Genomic DNA, 14,793 nt, shown 5'->3' on the forward strand with positions numbered 1-14,793 from the left:
TTCTGGGGTTGCGCCTCGTGGATGGGTGGCTCCCGAGCTTGTCATCCATCATCAGCCATGAGGGAAATGTGATGGCCCAGCTGGAGTGAGTGAGAACATGAAAAAGGGGGGAGTGAATATGGCCGGTTGAGCGCGGGCCCTGAGGCTACGATATTCCCCTATAGGTGCGACCAGCTGATTGGCTTTGAGAGAGTAAACTCAAGATTACCCAGTACCGGCTGGCTCCAACTGAAGAGACGTCGACGGTGGTGTTGCGCAAGACAGAAACCATTACTGACTCGCTGACTGGCTGAACCAAGCTTATGGTGAAATGCCCTGGCGCCTATCCCATTATCAAATCACGGGTGTTGGAGATCGCTAGCACCCGGCACCGTCGCCCATTCGACGAGGAGTGGCTGCTGCCATCCAGTAATTGCCTGGCGCCCCATACTTTAGCTTTCGAGGGCCGGTGGGGGAGCCTGCCATAGCAATCCCATCATTAACAGATTTCTAGCGATGTGTTTCTGATTGCAAGAAACTCAGAGTTTGGTCAATTTGCGGTGAGAAGCCTGATCAAGACGAATCGCTGTCAATCTTTGTCCCGATTCTCATGATGCTTCCAAGTATAATTGATTAATTGTTCTGGGCGTAATACAAGTTAAGTTCATCGTGGTGCGTGCCTGGAAACCTCCGCACTGTGGCGTTCCATCGCCTGACGCCTGCAATAACCAAGCTTTGCCCGGTGCGGTTCTCGAATTGGCCGATTGGAGCAGGGGAACCAGAAACCCCCACCTGCACATCTGCAAGGTACGATGCGTGCATCAAACGACAGCTCTCTGTATTGCCAGACCACATGGCACCGCAAACATAGGTAGGTAAGATACACAAGCAGCTAATTGCCTAGATGGCCAGCCAAATCATGGTTGGAACGCTACAGGTCAGGCATGTGATTCGCCGTATTGAAGAATGATGAAGATTTTAGTACTGTACGACATAAGGCAAGGCTCTTTTGCTTCCCGTCAGGAAGGCCTCGATCCTTCATATTGTGCAAGGCGCCTTCCAGCTATCCATAGACATGGGGGCCCCTTGAGGCACGACGTCCCCAAGACCAAAACACCCCCTCGGCATCACAGCCGACCACTCATAGTTCAGTCAGTAGTACCTATACTAGAAGAATCAATATCTCCATTGGCGAATTTTCAGTGCTTGGTCGCTTTTTAAACAAAATTGGTTCCTCCAGAATGTGGACTGCAATAACAATCATATCCTCATGATATATCAGCTAACGCTCCAGCCCTGCCCTTCTCTCTGCAGTCTGTCGGGAAACCTTCAGGCTTCATTGGGTACAAGCAGGGATATTCGCGATTCGTCACAAGAGCCGTTGGTAAAGAAACCTTTCCATGCCTTGACGTTGTTCTCCTCTCAGATCAAACCCACTTCCCTCATTGGAATCGCTTGTCCCTTCCGAACGCCAAACCATCCTCATCTCGGGTATCTAGAAAATTTCAGAATGTTCGCTGCTGTATGGATATGTCGGTAGCATCGTCATCGACAGAGCGTCACGCTGCCGCCCCGTGCGCTACCCTCTCTCCCTCCTCAATTCGGCCATATCAAGTTCTGTCGCCGCGGCCGCCTTACACCGCCTGTGCCGGCGAAGCCGGGGGCGCAATGTTGTTGCCGACCGTCTTATACATGTCGCGCATTTCAAACTGCTCGTGGCCGCCCTCGGGGACCTCGCCGATAACGCGGCCCGGCTGGCCCCCGACGATGCTGAAGCTCGGGATCACCATGTTGGCGGGGACCACGGTGCCCTCGAGGATGCGCACGTAGTCCTTGACGATGGCGAACTCGCCCACGACGGCGTTGGCCGCGATGTGCACGTGGCTGCCGATGGTGGCGGCCTGGACCACCGAGTTCTCGCCCACGAAGACGTGGTCGCCGATGCGGAGCGGCATGTACGTGAATGCGCTGTCGCGGAATGTCAGTCCGACAAGAATTGATTGGAATAAAGAAGCCACGGAAAGAGCTGGGTCGAATGTAGGGTGAAAGGGTAGAGAGGGAAAAAAGATGGATTTTGACTAGCTAATGGTAATGCGTGATTGGGCGGAACTGGACTGAGAGAACTGACCCCTTGTAAATGCGACCGGGTGGGCGCAAACAGCAGCCTCTACTCAGGAAGCAATACCGGCCGATGAAGATGGAGGTATTACTCTGGGGTGCGCCGCCCGAGGAACCGGCAGCGGTGGCGGTGCGCGTCAGGTCGCCGCGGACCATGGCATCGGCCATGATGACCGTCTTGCCGCCCAGCATGATGTGCTGTGTTCCTATCAGATTGGCCTTGCGCGACACCTTGTTGCCCGTGTCCTGTGGAACAACCGAGATCAGCTTCTATGTCACGATTCAGAAAATAATGGATGTCTCACCGTCTCGATATACTCTCCCTTAACCTGCTTTCGAGACGACATCTTGGAAACAAGTTTCCGCAACCACGACGCTTTGGGTTTGCGAAATGGCAATTGCAGCTGCATCGTCCAAAATGAGTCGATGCGCGCGGGCTGGGCACGGCGAAGCTCCCCCGCAAAATGCTGTGTCACGTGATGCAGCAGCGGTTGCCAGATACAGTTGTTAGCGTCGCCTACATCCAACACCAAACAAATGCCAGACAGTAGGTTAAGACATACCTGCGCGCGAAATCTTTCTAAACGATCTTCAGGACCTCGTTGTGGTATGTCGGTTGGATGCCCAGATATAACATAACGCAATTTCTAGCAGTGTGGTGAAATGATGTCGCACTCGTTTTTGTAAGTTAGGTAGGTAAATGGCTTGTCAAGACGTCTTGCTTTCAGTGGCGCCAAGGTTGTGTGTTAAAATACGACGCGAGGCAGCTAGCTGTCAGTTGATGGAATTCAATGCAGCTCTGGCGTGACAATGCTCGATCGCGACTTCTCCAACAGCAACCGCGAATGACTACCTTTACTTGAAGGCAGGCAGCCGCTTTTCGATTTTGTGGCCCGAATCACTTCCACTGAATACCGCTGTCAAAACAGATGAATGTTACTTCCTAAGTACTCATACTTCTCAACTATGAGGGCCATATTGTTTTGATGGCCTTTAAGCTCTTGCAATTGGATTTGTGTCCAAGCTCGCTCCAACCCTTGAGTTGGCACTCCTGTTCGCAATCTCAATATTAGCAATGTTCTGAACAGCTCTTGCGAATCTTGTCAACTTACCTTGCTGCAGTACCTCACGGTTCCGCATCCCGTACACTTCGAAAGGCTCGCGTCCGTCTTGCCGCACGCTCCACATTTCTGCTCCTTGCCTTCCGCCTCATCACCTCTCATCATGTCCACGACTTGGCCCAACTCCAACAAATGTTCCATCTTCGCCGGTATGACCTTTCAGTCCGGAGTTAGCCTGGTCTTTCGTTGGACCCCTCCTGACTTTGACCACCGATACTACTCACCTGCACGGACTTGCAATCGCCCGCCTCGATCCTCATGACGGCCTTCTTGCCCTCCTCCCGGTCCGTCCGCTGCGCCCGGGGGACCACCATGGTGTAGCCCTTCTTGTACCCCTTGAGATCCATGCCCGAGTCCTCAAACGTTACCGCAAAATCCAGGCCCCGGCGGTCCGTCACAATCAGCGTGGGCTTCGTCAGGGTCATGTTGACCTTGACCTGCGCGAGCATCCACCACGCCGCCGCTTCCACCCCCTCCGCCGGGGCGTTGGCGATCTCAACATCGCTGGGCAGCTCATAAAAGGCCGGGAACATGGCCGGGTCGGTGAAGTCGGGCATGATGATTGGTGGTTGCTCCGGATGATGATTGAATTCGGGTTGATAGCTGGCTGACTGTTGGGATCGAAACTTCGTCCCAAATACTGCTCAAGCTTCTATTGAGTAGAATGTTATGGAAGTTCGAGTAGTTGTCGCTGTCATCAATCGCCAAATAGCTCTTTGAGCGTCTATGTGGAATATTGGAAGGTGAAACATTGTCAAGCCCCTGAAAGCACACGGGCCACCACTAGCCCATCAAAGCGTCTGAACAGCGCAGTAGGCTTTGCGACCTTCATCTGTATCAACTTGGCTGGCGGTATGAATGCATCCTGATTGGCCAATCGACTGATCGTTGGCCAGAATCGGAAATAATGCATTCACTTTGGCGCAGTACAGCCAGTTGCATGTTCTTGCAAATATGATGAGTTGGCCATCTTTTCTTCACGCATAGCTTCAGGTGCATTCCTCTTCCTCAATGTTCGGGAGCTCGACGACCACGATGTTCGTCATGGTGTCAAAGCCCATTGTCAAGCTTCTCCCAATCGAAATCACCTGCACTCGAAGGGACCGCTTTCCGTTAATGCAATGGCCGCACTATCTTCCCGTCGTTGTTGGTTGATGCCAAGTTGCTCAAGGGTCCCAATAGAACGGTACGACCCATCACTTCTGGGCCAACTCCTATCTTGGTCGGTGGCATAATCAAGTCTACGATGTAGGCCAATCCAAGAGGATACACCGCCAATTGACGTGTGATGAGATGTCTACAATGCACAAAGACGCCAATGATACTCATGAGATGCACCTGGTCCATATCCCCGATAAGGTCGGAAAGCAGGATCTAGCCGAGCAAGCAGGCCAATTGACTCGATATAATGAGCCGCAGTTGCAGAGAAGACGAGAACTATGTCAAGTTTCTAGACCGACTCTTCAGCGGTCGAATGGCAGCCGTGATGTTGTATCCCAGAATAGCAAGACGCTTTTTGCTTATTTTTCATTATCGTGGCTGAGTGTATGTCGATCGATCGAGAGCTTCGATGGAGGAGGGGCTGCACTGCGTCTTGGTGCTGTAGGTACTGACTCGGTTTTGCTTGCTCGTACGATTCTTATCTCAGATCAGCAATGGTCCAAGAGGCCAAACAAAGCAGGAAGGGACTTGTCATCTTCACGACGAACCGCCGCCGTCATATTCGAGGTCGTACATAGAAGGACCTTGGTTTCCGAGATGCGGTTTGTGCATCCGGAACATTGGCAGCTCGGGTCTCAGCTATGATCTTCGACGGAGGAGGTTTGGATTCGGAGATCATGTAAATTGATTGGCTCAGCCATCGTCCAATTTCTCAGCGCCCAATCATAAATGGTTCGATTGGAATCCTGTTCAACCCGCACAGCGCTACCAGGTCCAGCCCGCGACCGAGAGACCCTTGAGTCGCCCGTAGCGCCACCCCCCAGACTTCCAGCTCTTGTGCCCCAGGATTCGCATACCAAAAACCACACGACAATAAGCCGAGTCCAAAACCGCCAATGTTCCAATGTCGGGGTAAGGCCTGTCACTGGCGCTAGAAGAAGAAGCGCAGATTGATGGTCCCCTGCGTCCCCGTCGCAAATTCGCGGAGACGGGAGGAAACGGGGGGTAACACTGGGGCCTTCTGTTGGGGCTGGCAATTTGGAGCATGGGGGGATAGTTGTTCCCTGGCTCGCTGGTGCTTGCCCTCTCCGAAGACCATCGGAATCCGCCGATCGAACAACCATCAGCCCATCTTGCCCCGTCTTGACCAGCGCAGGCGTATCACAAGCCAGCATTGCCAAGGGCCATTCATGCCACAAATGCCACAGCAATCAAGCGCAATCTGGATCTTCGTTTTCGTCTGCGACCTTCTGCAGCCTCCGTTTCCAATTATCGCCTGATTGCGGGAGGCGCCTTACGTACCGCTCCTGGAACCCGCCTAATTGACACAAGCCAGGTGACAGGGCTATGCTGTCTTGCGGGTGTGTTTGCATGTGTGTGTAGTTTGGGACCTGACAGTTATAAAGGGCTTTGGACATATGTAGTCTCTGTTTCCGAATCCATCTTCAGCATCATTCAATCAATACAATACACACCTGACTACTCGAATACCAATCAACATACCTTCCTGCTGCTTACCTACTTTGGCTGTGCCGAGACCCAACTCACTCACACAACCAGACAAAAACCACCTGCATCTCAACACAACAACAACATAAACCACAACATACAACCTATAAACACAAACAAATAACATAATGTCCGGAGCTGCTACCTACCACGCCAGACGCTACCGAACCCTCTTCACCCCCGATGCGCTAAACTTCACTGCCTCGCCGGCGCGGGCGGCCTACACCCCCGTCTACAGACCCGCGCCCACGGGGATCCACTGCGGTCTGCCCAAAGCCGCCGCACGCAACAGCCGGGGACTCCTTATGTTCTCCCTGCCCATCATGCTAGGTTAGTACAGCACCGCTCCCCCGCAACGGCCCTCGTTTTGACCCATATCACTACGCACTCTTACATCTGTTCCTTCTTCGCTATCCTTCATTCGATGATATCACTACGCTTCTCCATCCGTCACCTGAGGACCTTGTGGGATAAGTGAACACGTTCGCTAACTTCAGCCCTTCAAAGCAGCCACCGCCGCCGTCACTTACATGGAGCGCAACCTGGACCAGAAGCGCGGGAGTCTGCAGGCCGACCTGAAGCCCCAGTCCAGCGCCGCCCAGGAAGCCGCCCGCCGCAAGGCCCTTCTCGACGCCTACGGTGACCGAGGCAGCCTCGAGCGCCTCGAGGAGGTCATGATGGTCTACGAGATGACCAAGGACCAAGACTAGAAGAAACAACAAGACTTATCTATCAAACGGGGAGCGAAGCTGGGCGTACTTCCAACAACATGGCCTCCACTATGGGAGGCAGGGCATGCTGGAACTGTCGCTGTATTACTTGCTATTTTGGGCGTTTCGACTGGGATGCATTCACATGGGAATGAAGGCGTTCTGACGGGGTTAGGATGAGGGGGCACAGTATTGCATCGACGCTGTGGCTACGGCGAAACTGGAGGGGAGGGAAAACGCTGCCTTCATTGGGTGTCACTTTTTGCTTTGTACATTGCTTTAATTCTGGAGGCGGCGATTGGTGGGCGCAACGCCCTGCCATGACGCACACGATGGGTGAAGAGTGTGCGTACCTATGAATACCAAACAAAACTTCATCAAAACTACCAGGCATTTGGACTTCGCGAGGGTGGTGTGCGTGCAGTGCATTGTGACCGTGGCGAGCTATTGCAGAATGCCAAGACCCGCCGGATCTAAACGGACCAAGATCTCGATATTGGGCACAGCGGAGGGCATCTTGCTTCGGCAATTCATTCCCCGCGTAACGCATATCGCCAACACAGATCCATACCTGCCCCCCAGTGGCCCATCTTGGGGGGAAGTGAGCCATCCGCTTCTTCCCGAGTCCGACTGTATCGCGAACATACGATGTCGATGGCACGATAGTCAGGCCTTCCACTCAAGCCGATACGACACCCTCCTACTCGGGCATAAATGAAAGGGAATGCATGTAGCCAGGTTATGCAGCCTCCCGGTTGCAAACTGTGCGAACGGACCAATGAGAAAATACGAATGTGACCGTGCTTGAGGTGGTTTCTTGCTTTCCCTGGGAGTGAGAATATGCAAGACTGGTCATTGATTGGTTCTGGTCTTCCCGGGTCTTTCAATCGGCGGCGCCTCTGCCGGTGCGTTATGCAGCTCATGAATGCCCAAACCGTATGCCGGAGATAGACAGACGCTTATGCAGTCTGCTTTCTGGCCAAGAGATATCCCATTCATGGCAGATGCGCTGTTACAGCCACAATACCGACAGTACTGTACCAACCATGAACCATCTAGTGACATGAGCATAATGGTAGAAATCCTACTAGCTATACTTATAACTAAATAGACTAACTTAGTAATCTTTCATACTATATTTTAACATTTTATATATACTTAACTAGTTTACTTGCTTTAAATCCATTACTAGCCTAGAACCTTTTGTAATACTCTGAATGTACTAAAGCCTCCCAGTGGTCCCTAAAGCGCTTATCTAAACTAATCGCGTCCTTCTCATCCGCGTTTTCCTTCATGAATTGCAGATCGAACTCACTTTTCCGAATCTTAGCATCCCGTACTGGATCCTGTGGCCTCTGCGCTGCCACCTTCGTAGTAAGACCGAGGAAGGCGAAAAAGCCAGTAATCAGGCTGATGAAGGAGAACAGCAAACGGCGTGCTTGGCACATGAGATGGAGACGTGACAAGGCCCCCTGCTGGCGCCGTGCTGCCCAATCTACTCGCGGCTGCAAGACAAGATCTTCCCAGCGTAGGAACCCAGAAGCAACTAGGCTCGCCGCAACAACGCCCGACAAGGCCAATCCTGAATCAACATGCCTCCAATGTGCCCCGAGTGACGGAAGAACGACGCATGATGCACCTTGTTTGTTCTCTGTCATGAGCTGTTGAACAATCATGTCGGCAGTGATGTCCGCGCCGTCTGTGTCCGTCTCGACTTGCTTCGCCATCTCACTGCAGGACTCAAGGTATCTTTCGGATAGAAGATCCTGCAGTCTATCGACGAGCTGCTTCGTGTGCTGGGGCGAGAGGCTACCGGATGGTGTCACCTCCAATGGCGGCGGTCCCAGGGCGAGCATATTCAACTTGGCTGCCCAAAAGTTCTGGTCAAGGGCAAAAGGCATGACTAGCATAGGCACGCCAGCCCTAAGACCTGCGACTGTGTGACCCGCTCCTCCGTGGTGGACGAAGCCCCTCACACGAGGAAGTAGCCAGCCGTGAGGTACGAAACCCGCTAGGTGTACGTGCGGTCCAAAGGGCTCCCATGTAGCCTCAAGCTCCGACGGCCAGCTTCGGCAGATAACAACCTTGGCATGGATACTTGCGACGGCAGAAGAAATGACGGAAACAAGTGTGGCCGGGTCAGGTATCGGCATAGATCCGAAACTGATGGCAACCACTCGCTCCTTTGTGTCCAGAAAGGCGGATAGGGAGGGATCCGGTATATAGGTGTCGACGGCGTCAGGTTTGGTCCAACCCCCTATCACGACACCTTGGCGGCCTTCCCACTCGGCCGGCATCGGGACGATATGCGACGACCAGAGACAAATGTGCGGTATGCCGGCCCGATGGAAGTCCCTAACAGCCCACACCCAACAGGATGGTTGCAGGCCGTATTTCCCACGGAGGTTGTTGACGAAAGATCCTAGCGTGAGCCAGTTCCTAATATCCCAATGAGCATTAGCCACGCGAATGATAAACAGGCTGAACTTTCTGATGCTTACATAATATCCAGGAGGAAGAAAGACAAGTAGTTCGAGAGGCGACCTGGTTGGAACTTCGGTTTACTCATAGTAAAAACATGAGGAAACTCGCGGGTTGCAAGAACCGGTTGAGCAGAAACGAGCACAAGTGGTGCCTGGAGACTCTCAGCTGCGTGCACATGTACCGTCGCAGCTGGCATCGAAACGAGAGCGTCGGCCACAAACGGACGATGCTTCTTTTCGGATGTGGTGCCGAATGCATCGTTGTCAAAGCCAGCCTGCCAGAAGCCGGCCAGTCTTTGGCAAAGAAAATGGCGCAGTCTGCCAATGTCGCCGCTTAATATTGACTGCAGCAATGTGTGACTGCGGCCGAGGATAGCAGCAAACTCTGCCAGAGGACCGCCAACGTCGTAAAACTCGAGGCCATGCTGTTCCACATGGGTGCGATAGTCAGGATGAGAGGCGATGCGGGCCCTGTGTCCTTTCTGCTGCAGCTTCTTAGCAATACTAAGAAATATTTCAATGTCGCCGCGGCTTCCCAGCGCCATGAGGAGGACATCCGGGCGGGAAAGTGCTGCGACAACGTGGAGTGGCGGGGCATAGATTCCCTCGTTCTTATTTGAATCGACCTTGCGCAGGAGACACTCTACGTATTGGCGGCTGCTGCTGAGGAACCGAGCCAAGGCCGAGATGGGAAAGTGATGATGATACAAAGGGCACCCAAGAAAGACGCTGTTCGGAAATCCAGTGCCAACGTAAAGGTTAGAGGGCCAAGAAGACCAGTGCTGCTTCTGCTGGTCTACGGGATTCTGACGGGTCGCAAGCCATCGAACACCAGCTAGGATCGCTTGATGGTAAGGCGACCGAAAAAGCAGCAATGCTTCAACTGCCCACGCCGTCTGAGCCGCCGTGCTAGGTCCATGGCCAATCATGCCGGTGTCGGCATAAGAGAGCAACGATTCTCCCCAGCCGCCATCGTCGTTCTGGTAACCCCCAACCCACAGGACTCCACGCAGAATCGCTCGATGGATAGTCTTGGGCCCGTCACCCTTCACACAGAAGTGAGACAGACCGCGAAGGACCCTAGAGGTTCCGTAGATATGGTTGCAGGCCCAGCGTCCCCACCATGACCCTGAAGAGTGTTGATTTTGTAGCAGAAACCTAATCGCCTTTTGAGATGCGTCCCGCACGCGAAAGGCCATGTCGTAGCTGAGATGATGCCCCCCTGTACGGTGCCGTAGCAATGTCCCAAACAAATCAAGCACGTTGCCGGTTATATCGGAAGTGCTTGGATCTGTGAAGTTGTCCATGTCGTTGAAGGGGATGCTTCCGAGCCAGCTTGAGTCATTGTTCGTGTCGAAGGCCCCCCAGCCACCGTCGCGGTTCTGCATGCCCAGGATCCAGTTGACACCGCTTCTCACGGATTCCGACTGGATAGCACGACTGTCTTGGGCCACAAGGGTATTGAGAACTGCGGCAGTGTCGTCGATGTCAGGATACCAGTTGTTGTGGTACTCAAAGGACCAGGCGCCAGGTAGCTGATTCGGGCTGTAGATGCGCCAGTCGCCCTGTGGGCCTAGCAGCTGCCGTCGGCGGACCCATTGTGCCGCCTTGGCAACGCGAGGATCCTGTTGACCGAGGCCGGCGTCACAGAGGGCCTTGACCATCAAGACTGTATCCCAGGTAGGAGAGAGAGTTGTCTGCAACCATTTGCCGCTATTGTCGGTAATAGCCATCCGTTCTATCGCTTCAAGACCTCGCTGTATGACGTCGCCAAAGACCGGAAACCCCTCAAGAAACAGCGCCCAGATGCTGAAGTAGATAGGCGGCAGCACTCCTGACCAGTCTCCCGAGTCTTCCTGGTGCTCCAAAAGCCAGTCAATGCAACGCTGGATCGCGAACCGGCGCTGCGGCCCCTTTTTAAATCCTCCTGCACCAGCGATCATCTGGTCGCCCAGAGTGAAAGCAGCCTTGAAAATGTCGCCATCGTGGAAAACGCCCGAAAGGTGTGCGAAGGGGACATGCTTGTGAGTTGGATCAGTCCACAACTCGTCAAGGTAGTTGCTTCCCTGGCAGCCGGACTTTTTGGGGAGTGGGTAGACGGGTTGATGATGAAACAAAACCAGTAATGGAACAAGCGTGCTACGAGCCCACGAGGAGAGCATGTAAATATTGAGGGGTGCCCATGTTGGCATGAGGATGAGTTCGGCTGGGATTTGTGGCATTGACTTCCAAGGGAAGAGGTCGAATACAGCAAGGAAGACGCGGGTCAAGAAGCGCACCTTGGCAATGCCGCCCTGGCTCAGGATGAAGTCCTTTGCTTGTAGCATGGACGAATCCGAGGCGGGTGTTCCTAAGAGGCGCAATGCCAAGTACGCCTCTACGCTGATGGACAAGTGACCTGGCAGCCCTGGTGCCAGACTCCAAGACCCGTCCACCGGGTTTTGGGTGCCCAAGAGCCACCTCGAGACCTGCTTGGAGTCATCACCGACAGCCAACCCGGGAATGGCATACTTGACCATGACGTACTGCGCAGTGAAGCTGGCATCAGCCGAAACTGGTGCTACCCAGTGGCCATCGGATTGCTGGCAAGCGAAGGAAAAGTCGATAGCCTGCCGTAGAGCCTCGCGGGCTGAACCCTGTAGCTCGTCCATGTCGTTCACGGCTGCGGGGAAATGTGAAACAGAGAGTTGTCCAGTCAAAACATCATTGAAAGAGAACGCCGCCTCGAAGAAAATTTAAGATCAAGCCAAGTCAGCACTAGAGCTTAAATCATGTATTAATTTATGTATGCATGCCAGGGTAAATGATTGTAACACCAAGGTACATAACAATCTTGACCAAATTCCCTCCCAATCTGTAAACAAATGTAAACATTTCAAGGTTGAAAATACTACGCCGGGGCTCGGAATCAGCCGTTTCATCTCAACGCATAGATCCACCATATATCTCTCGCTTATGACTTAGCCTCTAGTAGTAGCGGCCGTTGCCCACGCCTGAATCCCGGAGCCATAACACGACTATAACACTGCATGGCATCATATTACCCTTTGGCTTGACCAAAGTAGAAAGACGTAAGATTACGGCAGCAGTGCTTCTTTCTCCTCCTACGCCGTGTTGAAGCTATTCGGCCAAGACGTACAGATCCTGCCCGATGGCGAACGCCACCTCCCAGAAGCCGCCCACCATGGGCTGCGTGGTCGCGTAGCCGACTAGGATGTCGTCTACTTTAGAGACTACGGCGTCGGTCAAACCCCTCCCCACGCATAAACTGGGAGCTAGAGTTGTTCTTATAGAGGCTACGTGATATCACAGCTAGCCTCCCTTGCAGGGCTAAGCTGTGGAGTCTTTTAAAAGAGATGTTATACACTTCCTTTATTATTTTTTATTTCATATCCTCTTAAGGTCAAACGAGTCCTTAAACGCAACATCTTTTTCGATATTAGCCATCTGATAATAAAGTATACACAATTCACCATCGTGTCATGATTTACGGGACAGGGTCAAAGCAAATATGTACAATGTATTGAAAAAGTGACGAGCGATACCAAGCTAAGAGCAAGAATTGAAGAACACAACATCGTCAACTGCTCTTCCATCTTCCTACACACCCTCCCTAGGCGGCTGGAAAGGTCGCCCACTGTCATAACATCGTAAAATCCGTCTCCCTCCCACCCAGGGTCATGGCTGACCTCTCACGACACCGGATCGCCGGCTCCCTTAGCAAGCCTGCTGGTAGTCGCCGATGGTGGGGCAGGCGTTGGTGGTGACGCAGGCATGGCCGGGGAAGTCGGGGTAGACCCTGGAGCACTCGCCGTCGGTGAAGACCTCGTCCATGCGCTCCACGTCGGTAGCGCCGGGGAAGCACTTGTTCGCATTCAATTAGCCACCGTAATCAGGCACTGACTGGCGTGTTGGGTGTCAATCACTTACGTATTGCTTCCCGTCGGGGGCGGTGAAGTAGGCGCCACGGATGTACAGGCAGTAGCCGGGGGTGTAGGTCTCGCCCTGGGCGTTGGCGCAGGCGCAGGCCAGGACCTCGTGCTTGCCGGCGGGGGCGGCCAGGGCGGCTGGCAGGGCCAGGAGAGCAATAAAGAAGGTCTTCATCTTGATGGATTGGAGGACAAGTATTGACTTTGAAGGGAGGCAGGCAGGCAGCCCGGAGAACGGACGCAAAAGGGGGACGGGCAGGAAGCCATATTGTGTCGTTGCCCGTGTTGCATTAGTCATGCCCTGCAACACATCTCAATTAGGTTCGTATTCCATTAGATGATACCCTGCAACCTGCTGCTTGCGTTTGTTGTTGTTACCCCACGGACAACCCTGCGTGGCACAGTCCCGGACGTTCCTGCGGTTGTGGGCCCCACCCAGCCACCCCCGCGGGCAAATCAGCGACCTCGCCCGCCCACCATAGGGCGGCTATTTAAGCAAACACCTTCCCTGTCCGGCATCTTGGAACGGGGCAAGTCGACGAAATAGAGATGGCAGGCATATACACGTAATGCCGCGAGGGTCGTAGTGCATATACCCCATTTCCTTGGCTGCATCCCCAATCAAGCAATTTACTTGACCGTTCTGGTTATCACCAAGCTGTCAACCATGTCGCTAGCAGCTGGCCCATCGCGCAGTCTTGGGTATTCCCTGTTCCATACTGCCACTTGTGGATCATTGCAGATTAGATATGAAAGTTTAATACTCGGCGCTTATGCCAGCAACGAACTACCGATACACGATGAGCCAAATGGAGGAGAAAGTAGTCTATTCCAATATGACGCAGCCCATAGCCATGCGAATGTAATCGACAGGGCTAACGCTAAGAGATCAATATTTATATATAGCTGGTTGATCAGCTGCCATACAAAGATGTATACCGACGAGAGATGCCGTTACAGCCGGACCAGGCTCTCCACCACATCTTTTGCTTTCGGCCTTTCAGTCCCTTCCTGGGCGATGCAGCTTGACTCTCGGGGCAATACATCTACCAAGCGCACTTGTTCCTATGCATGCCTCTGGAAGACGGACACGAGCAGTGAGAGAGACAAGCTGCAAATGCAGTCTTGCGAGCCTTAGTCCGCTCAGATGTTGCAGGCGCTGATACCGTGGACGACGAGCATCTCTTTATTCTCCAACTTGGCCTTCGCTTCTTGTTGTTCTTTCGCTTGGGTAGCGTGGCAGCAGCTACCGTCTTGCTGCTGCTGCTGCTGCTGTTGCTGTTGCTGCTTCTGCTCCTTCTGCTCGGCGAGGTACTGTCGGACCGTCCCTTGGGTGCCCACGGCGATCCCGCGCGCGACGCCAATGTAGCCGGTGGAGTAGCTTTCGGCAAGCCGCCCGTACAGGTTGTAGTAGCCGTACAGGGCCGGCGCGGTCCACAGCAGGTGGCGGCCGGCGTACCGCAGGGAGAGGTGGTGTTTTCGGACGCTGTCGAGGATGCGGAAGATCATTTTGTCGGTTGTGTGTCGGCTTTTGATTTGGTCGGAGGATGTAGTCAATGTGGACGATGGAAGCTTGACTTTGTATCAGTAAGAGGCCACAAGCAACAGTCGGTGCCGCGGAAAAGTAGACGAAAGGGGTTGTAATGGTGACAGGTAGTACCAAGGTCACGATCGTGAGTTGAGGACGCGGGACGTGGTCACGGAGCAGACGCGGTCCAGAAAAGATTTTGGGGGTCGACCTGGAAGACAGTTATGGCACACTTGGTTCATTTTAAGAGCTCAT

At 53.4% G+C, this 14,793-nt stretch overlaps 6 protein-coding genes across 6 annotated transcripts; 1 reads left to right on the plus strand and 5 right to left on the minus strand.

Annotated features, from left to right (window-relative positions):
- Nucleotides 1-1,613: 1,613 nt before the first annotated feature.
- On the minus strand, nt 1,614-2,444 carry PG985_011020 (uncharacterized protein; the record flags this gene model as incomplete). The annotated part of the gene is made up of 3 exons (XM_066830787.1): nt 1,614-1,947; nt 2,108-2,367; nt 2,403-2,444. The coding sequence occupies 3 exons, from the start codon at nt 2,442-2,444 to the stop codon at nt 1,614-1,616; spliced, it is 636 nt and encodes a 211-aa protein (XP_066681469.1).
- A 617-nt stretch (nt 2,445-3,061) lies between these two features.
- On the minus strand, nt 3,062-3,775 carry PG985_011021 (uncharacterized protein; the record flags this gene model as incomplete). Its single annotated transcript, XM_066830788.1, has 3 exons — nt 3,062-3,148; nt 3,210-3,374; nt 3,443-3,775. The coding sequence occupies 3 exons, from the start codon at nt 3,773-3,775 to the stop codon at nt 3,062-3,064; spliced, it is 585 nt and encodes a 194-aa protein (XP_066681470.1).
- Nucleotides 3,776-6,016: 2,241 nt separating this feature from the next.
- PG985_011022 (uncharacterized protein) lies at nt 6,017-6,598 on the plus strand (the record flags this gene model as incomplete). The annotated part of the gene is made up of 2 exons (XM_066830789.1): nt 6,017-6,218; nt 6,399-6,598. The coding sequence occupies 2 exons, from the start codon at nt 6,017-6,019 to the stop codon at nt 6,596-6,598; spliced, it is 402 nt and encodes a 133-aa protein (XP_066681471.1).
- A 1,193-nt stretch (nt 6,599-7,791) lies between these two features.
- On the minus strand, nt 7,792-11,732 carry PG985_011023 (squalene cyclase; the record flags this gene model as incomplete). The annotated part of the gene is made up of 2 exons (XM_066830790.1): nt 7,792-9,037; nt 9,100-11,732. The coding sequence occupies 2 exons, from the start codon at nt 11,730-11,732 to the stop codon at nt 7,792-7,794; spliced, it is 3,879 nt and encodes a 1,292-aa protein (XP_066681472.1).
- Nucleotides 11,733-12,798: 1,066 nt separating this feature from the next.
- Nucleotides 12,799-13,185, minus strand: PG985_011024 (uncharacterized protein; the record flags this gene model as incomplete). Its single annotated transcript, XM_066830791.1, has 2 exons — nt 12,799-12,945; nt 13,012-13,185. The coding sequence occupies 2 exons, from the start codon at nt 13,183-13,185 to the stop codon at nt 12,799-12,801; spliced, it is 321 nt and encodes a 106-aa protein (XP_066681473.1).
- A 968-nt stretch (nt 13,186-14,153) lies between these two features.
- PG985_011025 (uncharacterized protein) lies at nt 14,154-14,519 on the minus strand (the record flags this gene model as incomplete). Its single annotated transcript, XM_066830792.1, has 1 exon — nt 14,154-14,519. One exon carries the CDS (start codon nt 14,517-14,519, stop codon nt 14,154-14,156), a length of 366 nt encoding a protein of 121 aa, XP_066681474.1.
- Between the last annotated feature and the right edge of the window lie 274 nt (nt 14,520-14,793).

Source organism: Apiospora marii, assembly GCF_038362585.1.
Source record: "Apiospora marii strain CBS 49790 chromosome Unknown utg000007l_segment0_segment0, whole genome shotgun sequence".
Lineage (NCBI taxonomy): Eukaryota > Fungi > Ascomycota > Sordariomycetes > Amphisphaeriales > Apiosporaceae > Apiospora > Apiospora marii.